Below are 14676 nucleotides of genomic sequence, written 5' to 3'. Positions count from 1 at the left end.
CTGCCTTTCTAAAGCCAAGTTAAACAGATCACTGACCATTTCGAATCGCACCGTACCTTCTCCGCTGTGCAATCCGGTTTCCGAGCTGGTCACGGGTGCACCTCAGCCACGCTCAAGGTACTAAACAATATCATAACCTCCATCGATAAGAGACATTACTGTGCAGCTGTATTCATAGACCTGGCCAAGGCTTTTGACTCTGTCAATCACCGTATTCTTATCGGCAGACTCAACAGCCTTGGTTTCTCAAATGACTGCCTCGCCTGGTTCACCAACTACTTCTCAGACAGAGTTCAGTGTGTCAAATCGGAGAGCCTGTTGTCTGAATCTCTGGCAGTCTATGGGGGTACCACAGGGTTCAATTCTCGGGCCGACCCTTTTCTCTGTATATATCAACGATGTCACTCTTGCTGCGGGTGATTCCTTGATCCACCTCTACGCAGACGACACCATTCTGTATACATCTGGCCCTTCTTTGGATACTGTGTTAACAAACCTCCAAACGAGCTTCAATGCCATACAACACTCCTTCCGTGGCCTCCAACTGCTCTTAAATGCAAATGAAACTAAATGCATGCTCTTCAACCGATCGCTGCCCGCACCTGCCCGCCCGACTAGCATCACTACTCTGGATGGTTCCGATTTAGAATATGTGGACAACTATAAATACCTAGATGTCTGGTTAGACTGTAAACTCTCCTTCCGGACTCATAGTAAGCATCGCCAAACCAAAATAAAATCTAGAATCAGCTTCCTATTTCGCAACAAAGCATCCTTCACTCACGCTGCCAAACGGACTATCCTACCGATCCTCGACGATGTCATTTACAAAACAGCCTCCAACACTCTACTCAACAAACTGTATGCAGTCTATCACAGTGCCATCCGTTTTGTCACCAAAGCCCCATATACCACTCAAAGAACACTGCGACCTGTATGCTCTCGTCGGCTGGCCCTCGCTACATATTCGTCGCCAGACCCACTGGCTCCAGGCCATCTATAAGTCTTTGTTAGGTAAAGCTCCGCCTTAGTTCACTGGTCATCCCCAAAGCCAACACCTCTTTGGCCGCCTTTCCTTCCAGTTCTCTGCTGCCAATGACTGGAACAAATTGCAAAAATGCAGCTGTACACAGCCCATCTGTAAATGGCCCATCCAACTACCTACCTCATCCCCATATTGTTTTTATTAACTTTTTTGCACACCAGTATCTCTAGTTGCACATCATCATCTGCACATCTATCCCTTCAGTGTTAACTTACTAAATTGTAATTACTTTGCTACTATGGCATATTTATTGCCTTACCTCCTTACGCCATTTGCACACACTGTATTTAGACTTTTTCAATTGTGATATTGACTGTACGTTTGTTTAGTCCATGTTTAACTCTGTGTTGTTGTTTGTGTCGCTCTGCTTTGCTTTATCTTGGCCAGGTCGCAGTTGTAAATGAGAACTTGTTCTCAACTAGCCTAACTGGTTAAAAAAAGGTGAAATAAAAAAAAATAAAAAAAGCTCATCACTAAGCTAAGGACTCTGGGACTAAACAACTCTCTCTGCAACTGGATCCTGGACTTCCTGACGGGCAGCCCCCAGGTGGTAAGAGTAGGCAACAACACGTCTGCCACACTGATCCTTAACACTGGGGCCCCTCAGGGGTGTGTACTTAGTCCCCTCCTGTACTCCCTGTTCAACCACGACTGCGTGGCCAAACACGACTCCAAAACCATCATTAAGTTTGCTGACGACAACAGTGGTAGGCCTGATCACTGACAACGATGAGACGGCCTATAGGGAGGTGGTCAGAAAACTGTCAGTGTGGTGCCAGGACAACAACCTCTCCCTCAATGTGAGCAAGACAAAGGAGCTGATCGTGGACTACAGGAAAAGGCGAGCTGAACAGGCCCCCATTAACATTGACGGGGCTGTAGTGGTGAGGGTTGAGAGTTCCTAGTTCCTTGGTGTCCACGTCACCAATGAACTATCATGGTCCAAACATACCAAGACAGTCGTGAAGAGGGCAAAACAAAACCTTTTCCTCCTCAGGAGACAAAAGATTTGGCATGGGTCCCCAGATCTTGAAAAGGTTCTACAGCTCATGGGTTCTCAGATCCTCAAAAGGTTCTGCACCATCGAGAGCATCCTGACCGGTTGCATCACCGCCTGGTATGGCAACTGCTCGGCATCTGACCATAAGGCGCTACAGAGGGTAGTACGTATGGCCCCAGTACATCACTGGAGCCAAGCTTCCTGCCATCCAGGACCTATATAATAGGCGGTGTCAGAGGAAAGCCCATAAAATTGTCAGACTCCAGTCACCCAAGGTAGAGACTGTTTTCTCTGCTACCGCACGGCAAGCGGTACCAGAGGCACCAGTCTAGGACCAAAAGGCTCCTCAACAGCTTCTACCCCCAAGCCATAAGACTTCTGAACAATTAATAAAATTGCCACCTGACTATTTACATTGACCACCCATCCTCCCTTTTGTACACTGCTGCTACTCGTTGTTTATTATCTATGCATAGTCACTCCACCCCTACCTACATGTACAAATTACCTCAACTAACCTGTACACCTGCACACTGACTCGGTACTGGTACCACCTGTATATAGCCTTGTTGTTCTTATTGTGTTTATTATTTTTTACTTTAGTCTATTTGGTAAATATTTTCTTAACTCTTCTTGAACTGCACTGTTGGTTAAGGGCTTGTAAGTAAGCATTTCACGATAAGGTCTACACTTGTTGTATTCGGCACATGTGACAAATAAAGTTTGATTTGATCATATACAATATTTGAATGTCTATGATTTTAATTGAGCTAACTCAACTAGTTTGCCAATACAAGAAATTACTGGGTTAGTTTCATCTCATATTCCATAATATACACAGAGTTTACCAAACATTAGGAACACCTTCCTAATATTCAGTTGCACCCCCCCTTTTGCCCTCAGAACAGTCTCAATTTTGTAGTGGCATGTACTCTACAAGGTGTCGAAAGCGCCCCAGGGACGCTGGCCCTTTTTGACTTCAATGCTTCCCACAGTTGTGTGAAGTTGGCTGGATCATTCCTGATACACACGGGAAACTGTTGGGAAAATAAGCGGTGTCAGTGGGAAGCCCATAAAATTGTTAGACTCCAGTCACCAAAGTCAGACTGTTTTTTCTGCTACTGCACGGCAAGCTGTACCGGAGCACCAAGTCTAGGACCAAAAGGCTCCTTTACAGCATCTACCCCAAGCCATAAGACTACTGAACAATTAATCAAATGGCCACCAGACTATTACATTGAACGCCCCCCCCCCCCCCTCCATTTATATTGTACACTGCTGCTACTCACTGTTTATTATCTATGCATAGTCACTTTACCCCTACCGCCATGTACAAATGACCTCGACTAACCTGTACCCCTGCACACCGACTCAGTACCACCTGTATATAGAATCGTTATTGTGTTACTTTTTATACATTTTTTACCTTTAGTTTATTTGGTAAATATTTTCTTAACTCTTCTTGAACTGACCTGTTGGTTAAGGGCTTATAAGTAAGCATTTCACAGTAAGGTCTACACTTGTTTTATTCGGCCCATGTGTCAAATAAAGTTATATTTGATTTGAGCATGAAAAACCCAGCAGCGTTGCAATCCTTGACACAAACCGATGTGCCTGGCACCTACTACCATACCCAGTTCAAAGGCACTTACATTTTTGTATTTCTCTTTCACCCTCAATGGCACAAAAAGACAGCGTGTCTCAATGGTCTCATGGCTCAACAATCCTTCTTTAACCTGTCTCCTCACCTTCATCTACACTGATTGTAGTGGATTTAACAAGTGACAACATGGGATCATAGCCTTCACCTGGTCAGCCTCATGGAAAGAACAGGTGTTCCTACTGTTTTGTATATACACTCTGTGTGTATGGGTCCTTCTATAAATAAAGGGGGCCAACGTATGACATCACGCCTGAAGAATGAAAAAGATAAACAGCATTTCTATGCTTTAATAACAAACATTCGCTGACCGCTCCCAACAACAGATGCAGTAAAGAGGTCAATCGAACTTAAGGCTATTGTTTGTTGTTGAGGTAAAATCGGAGTATAATACTTATGATGTCAACCCCAATACATTCATGTCATCGTCACCAATCAACGTAATTAGTTAAAACCGACTGACTACCACCGATTTCTGTATGCTAGCTAGGCTAACCAGTTTATATGAACGGGAGTTAGAAGTGACTGCTAAATGCTAAGTTCTAAGTCTGAAAAGGGACAACTTTTAAATGTTATACAGCGAAAACAGCCAAATATATCAAAATCGGACCTGATTTGACGAATATCCACTTTGTTAGATCAGATTTGTTGAATGTGCGAAAATCTGGTCAATGTTGGAACGCAGTGTGTTCCATTGACTCCTTTACCTTATCTACACAGGCGGTGTTTTTCCACTCCTCGTGTGCCCGCCGTCTGCTGCAATAGCCCATCCGTGACAAGGATCGACGAGTTGTGCATTCAGAGATGCAGTTTTGCACACCACTGTTGTACTGCGCCGTTATTTGTCTAATTGTAGCCCGCCTGTTAGTTTGCACGATTCTTTCCAATCTCCTTCGACCCCTCTTATCAACGAGCTGTTTACGCCCACTGGACTGTCGCTGACTGGATGTTTTTTGTTTGTCGCGCCATTCTCGGTAAACCACAGACACTGTAGTGCGTGAAAAGCCCAGGAGGGCGGCCGTTTGTGATATACTGGACCCTGCGCGCCTGGAACCGACGATCATACCACGCTCAAAGTCCCTTAGATCTCTCTTTTTACCCATTCTAACGTTAAATCGAATAGTTAAGCTGGATACCCGTCTGTCTGCTTTATAAAGCAAGCCACCGCCACGTGACTCACTGTCTGTAGGAGCAATCCATTTTCGGAAATGGGGTGGTGTATGTAACAATCTACGGTCGGGAGAGTATTAGGGCCAAGTGAAGAGAAACAAATGACACTTTACAAAAATATAAAACACAACATGGAAAGTGTTGGTCCCATGTTTCATGAGCTGAAATTCAAGAGTCCAGAAATGTTCCATATGCACAAAATGCATATTTCTCTCAAATAGTGTGCTCAAATTTGTTTACGTCTCTGTTAGCAATTTATCCTTTGTCAAGATAATCCATCCACCTGACAGGTGTGGCATAACAAGAAGATGATTAAATAGCATGATCATCGCACCTTGTGCTGGGGACAATAAAAGGCCACTAAAATGTGCAGTTGTCACAACACAATGTCACACATTTTGAGGGAGAATGCTGTGCGTGCCACTGTTGAAATGCCTGACTTAGATGACCTGGTGAAATTATACTTTAGAATGTATTTATCTGTATTTATTTAACTAGGCAAGTCAGTTGGAAGGTGTCCCTTCCACTGGACAGTTGAGCTAACGTAGGCTAATGCGATTAGCATGAGGTTGTAAGTAACAAGAACATTTCCCAGGACATAGACATATCTGATATTGGCAGAAAGCTTAAATTCTTGTTAATCTAACTGCACTGTCCAATTTACAGTAGCTATTACAGTGAAATAATACAATACTATTGTAGCAGGAGAGTGTACAATTTTGAACATAAAAAGTTATTAACAAACAAATTTGCCATATTTGGGCAGTCTTGATACAAAATTTGAACAGAAATGCAATGGTTCATTGGATCAGGCTAAAACTTTGCACATACACTGCTGCCATCTAGTGGCCAAAATGTATATTGAACCTGGGCTGGAATAATACATTATGGCCTTTTTCTTGCATTTCAAAGATGGTACAAATAAAATACAAAAGAACGGTTGGTTTTTTCCTTTGTATTATCTTTTGCCTATGTATGTTATGTTGTGAATTTGAACATGAACTATGCTCTTATTTAAGATTACTGTTTTTCGTACGATGTACCCAGTGATTAATGAAAACTTGCTCGGTAGGTCTATGTCCTCATTGTGGTTTTACAGACGTGTTTAATACGTCTTATTTACACACTTTATTCAAATATTTATGAAATGCATATTGTTATATTTGGTAGCACTTATTTGTTTTTCCTTCGCCTCAACCCCTTTCGATGCGTGGAACGGATGTGGGTGGGGCTAGGTCTACATAAGGGTGCTATTTTTTTTGTTACTCACGAAAAGCTCTGACGAAGGCCGTGAGGCCGATAGGTAAGCTTATTAAAGATCAGTGATATTATCAAGAGCAGTGTGCGGTTTCCTTTTTCCTTTATCCTGTTCAACTGTTACCATGCACCTGCAAAAAAGATTGCTCAGATGTGCGAGTGCCTTTTGAATGATCTTTTACCAGATCTATTGTGTTATATTCTCCTACATTCCTTTCACATTTCCACAAACTTCAAAGTGTTTCCTTTCAAATGGTACCAAGAATATGCATATCCTTGCTTCAAGGCCTGAGCTATAGGCAGTTAGAGGCGAAAATTGAAAAAAAGGGGCGGATCCTTAAGAGGTTTAACTAACTATTTAGCAGTCTTATGGCTTGGGGGTAGAAGCTGTTCAGGGTCCTGCTGGTTCCAGACTTGGTCTATCGGTACCACTTGCCGTGTGGTAGCCGAAAGAACAGTCTGACTTGGGAGGCAGGAGTCTGACATTTTTGGGGGCCTTTCTCTGAGACCGCCTAGTATAGACGTCCTGGATGGCAGTGAGCTGCTCTCAATTGTGCTGCTGTATAACCTTTTAAGGATCTGAAGGCCTTTGCCAAATCTTTTCAGCCTCCTGAGCAGGAAGAGGCATTGTCGTGCCCTCTACACAACTGTGTTGGCGTGTTTGGACCATGATAGATCTTTAAAGGCTCTGCATGGTCAATCGGACATCTGCAGTGGCCGTACAGTATTTACTGCCATGCGGCCTCCGCAGAAGTCAGGGCGTTCATACTTCTTGTGCTTCATAGAGCAGAGCTCTTGTGAAACAAGTTGTCAAGGAAGTGAGTTTCTGTTTATACAGCACCTCCCGCCACCACCTACCATCAACCAATCATGTCAATGCGGAGCTATACGGAGCCTTAGGCATTGTTACAACATTTGGGAGATGCAAGGCGATATGGTACAGAGCTTGATTTGGCCTCCGGAGGCTCCGCAATTATGTCAAACCCTCCGGATCGCAAATACGGAGTAGGCATAAATTGGCTTTAAGTGATGTGGACACCGAGGAACTTGAGCTCTCGACCAGCTCCATTACAGCCCTGTTGATGTGGATGAGGACTTGCTCGGCCCTCCGTTTCCTGTAGTCCACGATCAGCTCCTTTGTCTTGCTGACATTGGGGGAAGAGGTTGTTGTCCTGGCACCACACTGCCAGGTCTCTGACCTCGTCCCTATAGGCCAGGGATGGTCAACTTTTGTAGGCCCGCGGACCAATAATAAAAAAAAAAATGCAGACATTTGGCTCCACCCTATGGCAAAATAAGTAGAATTGCAGAAAAGTAGCTGACCCACAAGCCACTGCAGCCCCTTATGAGTTCTGTTGTTTTGTGGCCCCCACCCCCATCAGTTGCCCATTCCTGCTATAGGCTGTCTCATCGACGTCAGTGATCAGGCCTCCCACCGTCATGTCGTCTGCAAACTTAATATTGGTGTTGGGAGTTGTGCGCAGTTACGTAGTATCGGGTGAACAGGGAGTATAGGAGGGGACTATGCACGTACTCCTGAGGAGCCCACGTGTTGAGGGTCAGTGTGGTGGATGTTTTGATTATTACCCTCAACCCCTGGGGCCAGCCAGTCAGGAAGTCCAGGATCCAGTTGCAGAGGGAGGTGTTCAGTCTTAGGGTCCTTAGCTTAGTGATGAGCTTGGAGGGCACAATGGTAGTAATCTTCTCGTGAACATGATGATGATAGCTTAAGTGGCTGGGCTACTGTCAGAATACAAACAACCTGGTATTATTGTTGGAGCCATATCAGACAAGTTACCAACTTGCTTGGCTAGCTAGCTTTTAGACAAAAGTGCTGGGGTTTATTCATTAGTCAGATTCCATCAGCAAACTGAGCGAAATGGGGGTGGGACCTACCTACATTTCCCCAATAGAAACTCATTTTTGTGGAAAAATGTTTTTGGTTTGGAGTAAATGGTTTCCCTTGTAGAACATTTTGCAACAGACGAAACGTTCTGCAATGTATTTTTTATTTTATTGACTTAACTGACTTGCCTAGGTAAAAGGTTAAGGACAAATCCTTATTTACTAAAGAACTCACTCCTGGGGTGTAATCTTCCACCACTAATTGGCAACAAGTTTCGTTGACAACTAAAACGAGAGTTTCTATTGGACAAATTCAGGTAGGTCCCGCCCCGTTTCGTTCCGTTTAAGAAACGTTTTGCAACAGAATCGCCGGAATTAATACACCCCGATGTACAGTATGTAACTAGTTAACGGGCTACGGAAGATAACGTTACCATTACATTGACTTAAATGAGCTAATACCCATACCATTGGGTATATTATTCACTGTGGAAGGACAGAGATAAAACAGAATTTGAACTTCACGGGGACATTTGTGTAACGTTTGGTAAATTGCCGTCAGCTAGTTAGCTACAGTAGCTCGAGTTACTGGCTAACGTTATGAAACGTGACCCTATTTAAATTATTCGGCTACAAAGCGCTGTAAAAAAAAAGTCAGAGCTATTTCATATGGTTATTATGAACAGATACTTAAAATATTTGCTAAAGAAAATGTTTTTGAATTAAGTAAACAAACCTGCTGCAGGAGTAAACGTAAACCACCACTTCTTCATTCAAACGTGAGAAGGTTCGCTGCTATTGGTTATAAACCGTAAACGTCAAATCCAACGCCTTCACGTAAATCTATGGGTCGCCTTTTACCAATTACTGCCACCTGCTGTTGTGTTTGTTTAGTGTACGGTATTATTTTCAAACGTTTCAGATGCTGCATGTTCACAAAGACAAAATTCAATGAAAGTCACAGTAAAGGCCAAATTTGATTTTAGTAATTTTATTCAGAAGACAGTATTTGTTTGATTTTCATACAAAATACAAAACATTGAAACATTCCAAGACAAGTTGTATACAAAAACAAACTTTTAGGGAGATGTCAGGTCTCATCTGCATCTAATCCTCACCTCAATGCATCTGTCCCACTCGATGATTAGAATTAACGTTTTAATACAGACACAGCAGGTCATTGATAGGACCGTTACCTACCTGAGCCGCGTACCACAGCACCATGTGATCGTGCTTGTCGACACAGTCATAGTCCAGTGCTTGGAGGATGAAGTCAGCCTTTAACATAGCCAGGTGGGGATTCAGTGGTTCCATTAGGCAATTCAAATCAACTGCTGAAGGCGTTGTTGTTTTCTCTCTGTTCAGTGAACTCTACATCCAATTTAACAACACACTATTAATTAGTTGTAATTTGCTGACCCTAAAAACATCGTCTCCTCAAACGAAAATACCCACTGTGTGTGTGACTCCGAGCCTCCAACTCTCTCTCACACACACACTCACAAGAATACAAAGTAGTGGTGTGAAAGTGATTTGCTGTTGCTATTGGAAAGGGGAGTGGTTCTAGTAGTAAATCTATGCCAGGCAATGGAAGGCCCACTCCATCCAACAATGACAAGTTGACCAATCCCACAGACTTGTCACACTGGATATAGACAGAGGGCAATTAAGTTCCCAATATAAATCCCTGAATTTAAAAGACTTTGTACTGGACATTGGATTACTAAAACTGAGAGGTTGACAAAGGTCAAGGGAAATATTGGAAGCAATTTTGGAATCCATATCCTATCATTGCGGAGTCGATATTAAAACTGTGCAACAATCTAACTTAGATAGTAAAGGCGTGTTCACTACCTTTACTAAACAGAACTCAACCGTAAAGATTCCATCTGATAAGTGATAGTGTGCACTGCAGTGTACTGAGGTGCTCTCTCCCAGCCTAGAGGTGCTTGGGATATATACTCTATAATGTAACTTACTTAGTCAAATAAAGTGGTACGATCATACGGTATAACCAACCATTTCAACAAGCACTCTATCTTCAGAGGAAAAATGTTTTAATAACAGTTGTTTATAACATTGCATTTATTTAGTTAAATATTCATATTTTCTCAGATTCACCTGTAAAACAATTCTTGAGAGCTGATTCCAAAATCAATCCATAGAACCAGAACCATTAGGATCATAAAGAACCTGAACCATTCAGCTGGCCAGTTCTTTTCCAACGGCCAGTTCTTTTCCAACGGCCACGAGTCTGACCCGGAGCACCTCAGCGAAGCCCTGTCCGAACCAGCAGGTGATGTCTGCCGTGTCCAAGGTGAAGAAGAAGAGTCTGTCCTTACAGCGGCTCCTCCGATACACTGACCTGGGGTCAGCAGATAGGATCCCTCTGATGGCGGCCGCAGCCTCTTTTGGACCACGCAGGAACCGGAACCTGGGTCGGTCACGGGATTCTAGAGAAACGGGGACATTCATAGAGGAAGAAGCCAGTGAACATAGATCTACTTTAACGATTATGGCAAAATGGATGACGGAGAAACAGTACTTTTTTTAATACCGTTGACTTTAGTTTGGTAGGATAGTTTAGGCATGAGATGCAATGCTATCTATACAAACCCGCTGCAAAAACAATTGCCGCCATAATGGAGCTCTCTGGTGGATGAATGCACAACTCAGTCCTTTTAAAAAGCAATAATGCTCTCAAGTCAACCTCAGCTCGGGGAGAATTACAGTGAATTCGGAAAGTACTTCAGACCCCTTGACTTTTTCCACATTTTGTTACGTTACAGCCTTATTATAAAAATGGATTGAATTGTGTATGACATTTACATAAGTATTCAGACCCTTTAATCAGTACTTTGTTGAAGCACCTTTGGCAGTGATTACAGTCTTGATTCTTCTTGGCTATGACGCTACAATCTTGGCACACCTGTATTTGGGGAGTCTATCCCATTCTTCTCTGCAAATCCTCTCAAGCTCTGTCAGGTTGGATGGGGAGCGTCGCTGCACAGCTATTTTCAGGTCTCTCCAGAGATGTTTGATCGGGTTCAAGTCCGGGCTCTGGCAGGGCCTATCAGAGACTTGTCCCAAAGCTACTCCTGTGTTGTCTTGGCTGTGTGCTTAGGGTCATTTTCCTGTTGGAAGGTGAACCTTCACCCCAGTCTGAGGCCCTGAGCAGGTTTTCATCAAGGATCTCTCTCCCAGTCCCTGCCGCTGAAAAACATCCCCACAGCATGCTGCCACCACCATGCTTCACCGTAGGGATGGTGCCAGGTTTCCTCCAGACATGACGCTTGGCATTCAGGCCAAAGAGTTCAATCTTGGTTTCATCAGACCAGAGAATCTTGTTTCTCATGGTCTGAGAGTCCTTTAGGTGCCTTTTGGCAAACTCCAAGCGGGCTATCATGTGCCTTTTATAAAGGAGGGGCTTCCGTCTGGCCACTCTACCATAAAGGCCTAATTGGTGGAGTGCTGCAGAGATGGTTGTCCTTCTGGAAGGTTCTCCCATCTCCACAGAGGAACTCTGGAAGTCTGTCAGAGTGACCATCGGGTTCTTGGTCACCCACCTGACCAAGGTTCTTCTCCCCCGATTGCTCAGTTTTGCCGAGCGGACAGATCTAGGAAGTCTTGGTGGTTCCAAACTTCTTCCATTTAAGAATGATGTTCTTGGAGACCTTCAATGCTGCAGAAATGTTTTGGTACCCTTCCCCAGGTCTGTGCCTCGACACAATCATGTGTCGGAGCTCTACGGACAATCCCTGACATGCATTGTCAACTGTGGGACCTTATATAGAAAGGTGTGTGCCTTTCCAAATCATGTCCAATCAATTGAATTTACCACAGGTGGACTCCAATCAAGTTGTAGAAACATCTCAAGGATGATAAATGGAAACAGGATGCACCTGAGCTCAATTTCGAGTCTCATAGCAAAGTCTGAATATTTATGGAAATAAGCCATTTAAAAAAATATATATACATTTGCAAAAAAAATATACCTGTTTTCGCTTTGTCATTATGGGGTAGTTTGAGGATTTAAAAAAATGTAAAATGTAATCCATTTTAGAATAAGGCTGTAATGTAACAAAATATGGAAAAAGTCAAGGGGTCTGAATACTTTCCCAATGCATAGGCTTACCTGTATTGATGGGGGCAAGGAACTCCTCCAGCTCTCTCTCTGCATGGGGGGTGAAGCGCACCTCCAGACTGGTCACAGGAGGCTCCCTGATCCAGCCAGCGATGGTGCTGTAGGCCTCTTCCCCATAGCAGGGCCTAGCACTATCCTCCACTGGCTCCAATGGCTTGGCTTTAGGGCCATCTGAAGCCTGAGACTTTCCTACAGAGCTCCCCAGGGTGAGGCGGTCATGTCCCTCGCTGATGTAGGCTTTGAGCTCCCCCAGCACAGTGGTGAGGTCTTTGCCCAAGGCTTTCGGAGCAGAAAAGCTGGAGGCATCGCCTGGATGGAGGATGTGAACTTTGGATTTGTCTTTTGAGTAGAGTATTCTAGGGTCTGCGCTATGACTATCCCGTCTCTCAACCCCCAAGTCCAACTGGGGATCAACAGTACAGGAGAACGAAGCAACTGAGTCTGAATGCAGCTTCTCCACACTGGTGGTCCCCTCTTCTGATGGTACACTGGTGGTCCCCTCTTCCGATGGTACACTGGCGCTCTCAGGTTGGACGCCAGAGTCATAAGTATCCGTGTCAATGTCCAGTCTACTGTGTGGGGAGTCATAGTCAGAGATGTAGGGTTTGATATCGAGGACAGGGGTGCCTGCGATCATGTCTATCTCACTCAGATGAAGTGTGTCACCTTAAAGTAGAAAGTGAACTGTTTATTTCATAAAATACACCAATCCACATAGCAGGCAGTTCGACACTGAACAATAGTGTGCCTATGGCTTAGCAATTATGGGGACAATAAGGCTAAGCATACCTGCAATAATGTCGGACACACCCACAAACTCACTCTCTCACACACACAATGTACTGCTCAATCTGAAATGAGACTCTGCAACATTCTGGGGATTATATATTTGGGGACGCACCTTTAGACGGAGCACCGTCACACTGCGCAGAAAAGCAAAGCAATTCGAGCTGTTTTTGGCGACTGATACTAACCTGTGACTCTGTCCAGCTTGGCCAGGGTCAGACCCAGGGCGTTGGGCCGGTGGGGGCTACGTGTGGAGTACACCCCAACCCTCTGGCCGTTCAGTCTGGGTGGCTTCACCTTAGCCTTATAACTCAGGTGGCCGTTCTTATGGAACAGGAAGATGACCCTGGAAATGGAATGAGTGAAAGCAGGCTAATGTATTTATTGTACAAGTGTAGACAAATTGGGAATATTGGGATGTAAGTTGATCAAAACAGTTCATGACTAAGAAAATGATTGTGACATCCTTGATACGTTTAGCTAATGAGAGAACTGTCTTTGCAAAAAATACAGATTGTTTTATGTAGTACTGACATTGCTACCTTCTTAAACAGCCTTAAGTTTAGCTAGCTACCCCCTCTACTAAGTTTGGCTCCCTATCCCAGTCTCTAGTACGTACCAGACATGAGAGTAGTTGTCCAGGCCGACCAGTGAGTGTTCAGGGTTGTTGAAGACACTCTGCTGGATCTGAAGGGTGGCCCTGGAGGGCCCACATATGGTTGGCTGTCTGGGGGTGCCATTCTTCACTGAGAAACAGGAGCTGATGTAACCTATGGGGACTGTCTGGATGGTCCCTGTGAAGGAGAAATTGGCATTTTCAAACAATGATTAAAGGTCCATTATCTAGCTTTGTGCCAGACCAAACATATTTCAGATAGAAATGCAAGCTATAGATCATGTCATTCTCATAGAAAAATATTCTCATTGGAAGCAAGTCTGATAAGCGGAAGATCCTTTGTGTGCGATATTTCTATATTGATTCTATATTGAATAGAAGTTCTAATTAAGTGCCAGTCAGATAAAGCTAAACAATGATCAAGACAAGTTATGCGGGGAAGATATGAGAGGGATATAAGCGAGAAATCGAGTGCCTTAGCCAGCTACCTTTCTCAAGTGAATTCTGTGTCTCTAGTTCTGCCTGTGACCCCGGCTGACTCTTTGGAGATCGACTCTGGCCAATGTGTGTCAAAGCAGACTGGAGAGATGTCATGTGTTTTCGATGAGAACGAACAGCACTGTCCAACAATTGCCTGGGTGGGGGGGAACATTTTAATACCTGTGTTGACACATTATGGTCAGCAGCATATAGTCAGTATGTAATACGAATAACGACTTAGCTAGATGGTTTTTTTTCAAGATGCCATGCTTTACATTATGCATTAATTTCATACCTGAGATTCTTGATTTCTTTTCGCATGACAGATATCTGCTGGTTGAGTTTGTTGACATGCTCGGTACAGTTGCAAGTGGCAGACATTTTGATAGTGTCTTGATTGCTTTGCTAGTTTGTCATTGATTAGATTAAATAATCAGAATTCATACAATAACATCTGATAATGTTGTAAAATATCAGAGATTGTTTATGCTGCCTAACAAAAGTACACATCTCTGCTTAAATGCTTCCGCACATGTGTGTCGTCATTTCTAGCTGGCCAACCAACAACTTACTAATGGAAAGCGGTGACTGACTGCTGTAGCAAGCATGCGCAAATGATTATGTAAATTGTGAAGCAAAACATCAAACTCTTGTCCTGTTGGAGAGTTATGGA

The 14676-nt window shown here is 43.8% G+C and overlaps 2 protein-coding genes across 7 annotated transcripts in view; both read right to left on the bottom strand.

The window, feature by feature from the left end:
• LOC120034653 (acidic leucine-rich nuclear phosphoprotein 32 family member B-like) overlaps positions 1 to 4841 on the bottom strand; it is a 33933-nt gene extending 29092 nt beyond the window's left edge. For all 5 annotated transcript variants that reach the window (XM_038981234.1, XM_038981235.1, XM_038981237.1 and 2 more), the window contains exon 1: positions 4413 to 4841. In XM_038981234.1, coding sequence (XP_038837162.1) covers positions 4413 to 4808 — 396 coding nt within the window. In that variant the 5' untranslated portion in view covers positions 4809 to 4841. The remainder of the gene's footprint in view (positions 1 to 4412) is intronic.
• A 5176-nt stretch (positions 4842 to 10017) lies between these two features.
• trmo (tRNA methyltransferase O) lies at positions 10018 to 14554 on the bottom strand. 2 transcript variants are annotated; one of them, XM_038981232.1, is made up of 6 exons: positions 14299 to 14554; positions 14012 to 14183; positions 13527 to 13701; positions 13096 to 13253; positions 12113 to 12787; positions 10018 to 10430 (listed from the first exon to the last, which is right to left on the bottom strand). In XM_038981232.1, exons 2-6 carry the CDS (start codon positions 14115 to 14117, stop codon positions 10180 to 10182), a joined length of 1365 nt encoding a protein of 454 aa, XP_038837160.1. In that variant the 5' UTR covers positions 14118 to 14183; positions 14299 to 14554; the 3' UTR covers positions 10018 to 10179. The 2 variants fall into 2 exon arrangements, with proteins under 2 accessions (XP_038837160.1, XP_038837159.1); XM_038981231.1 differs by having other exon boundaries at positions 14012 to 14157.
• Between the last annotated feature and the right edge of the window lie 122 nt (positions 14555 to 14676).

The sequence above is a fragment of the Salvelinus namaycush genome, chromosome 42, assembly GCF_016432855.1.
Source record: "Salvelinus namaycush isolate Seneca chromosome 42, SaNama_1.0, whole genome shotgun sequence".
In the NCBI taxonomy this organism is placed as follows: Eukaryota; Metazoa; Chordata; class Actinopteri; order Salmoniformes; family Salmonidae; genus Salvelinus; species Salvelinus namaycush.
The sequence above is the reverse complement of the archived record's forward strand: the minus strand, read 5'-3'. Positions and strand labels throughout refer to the sequence as shown.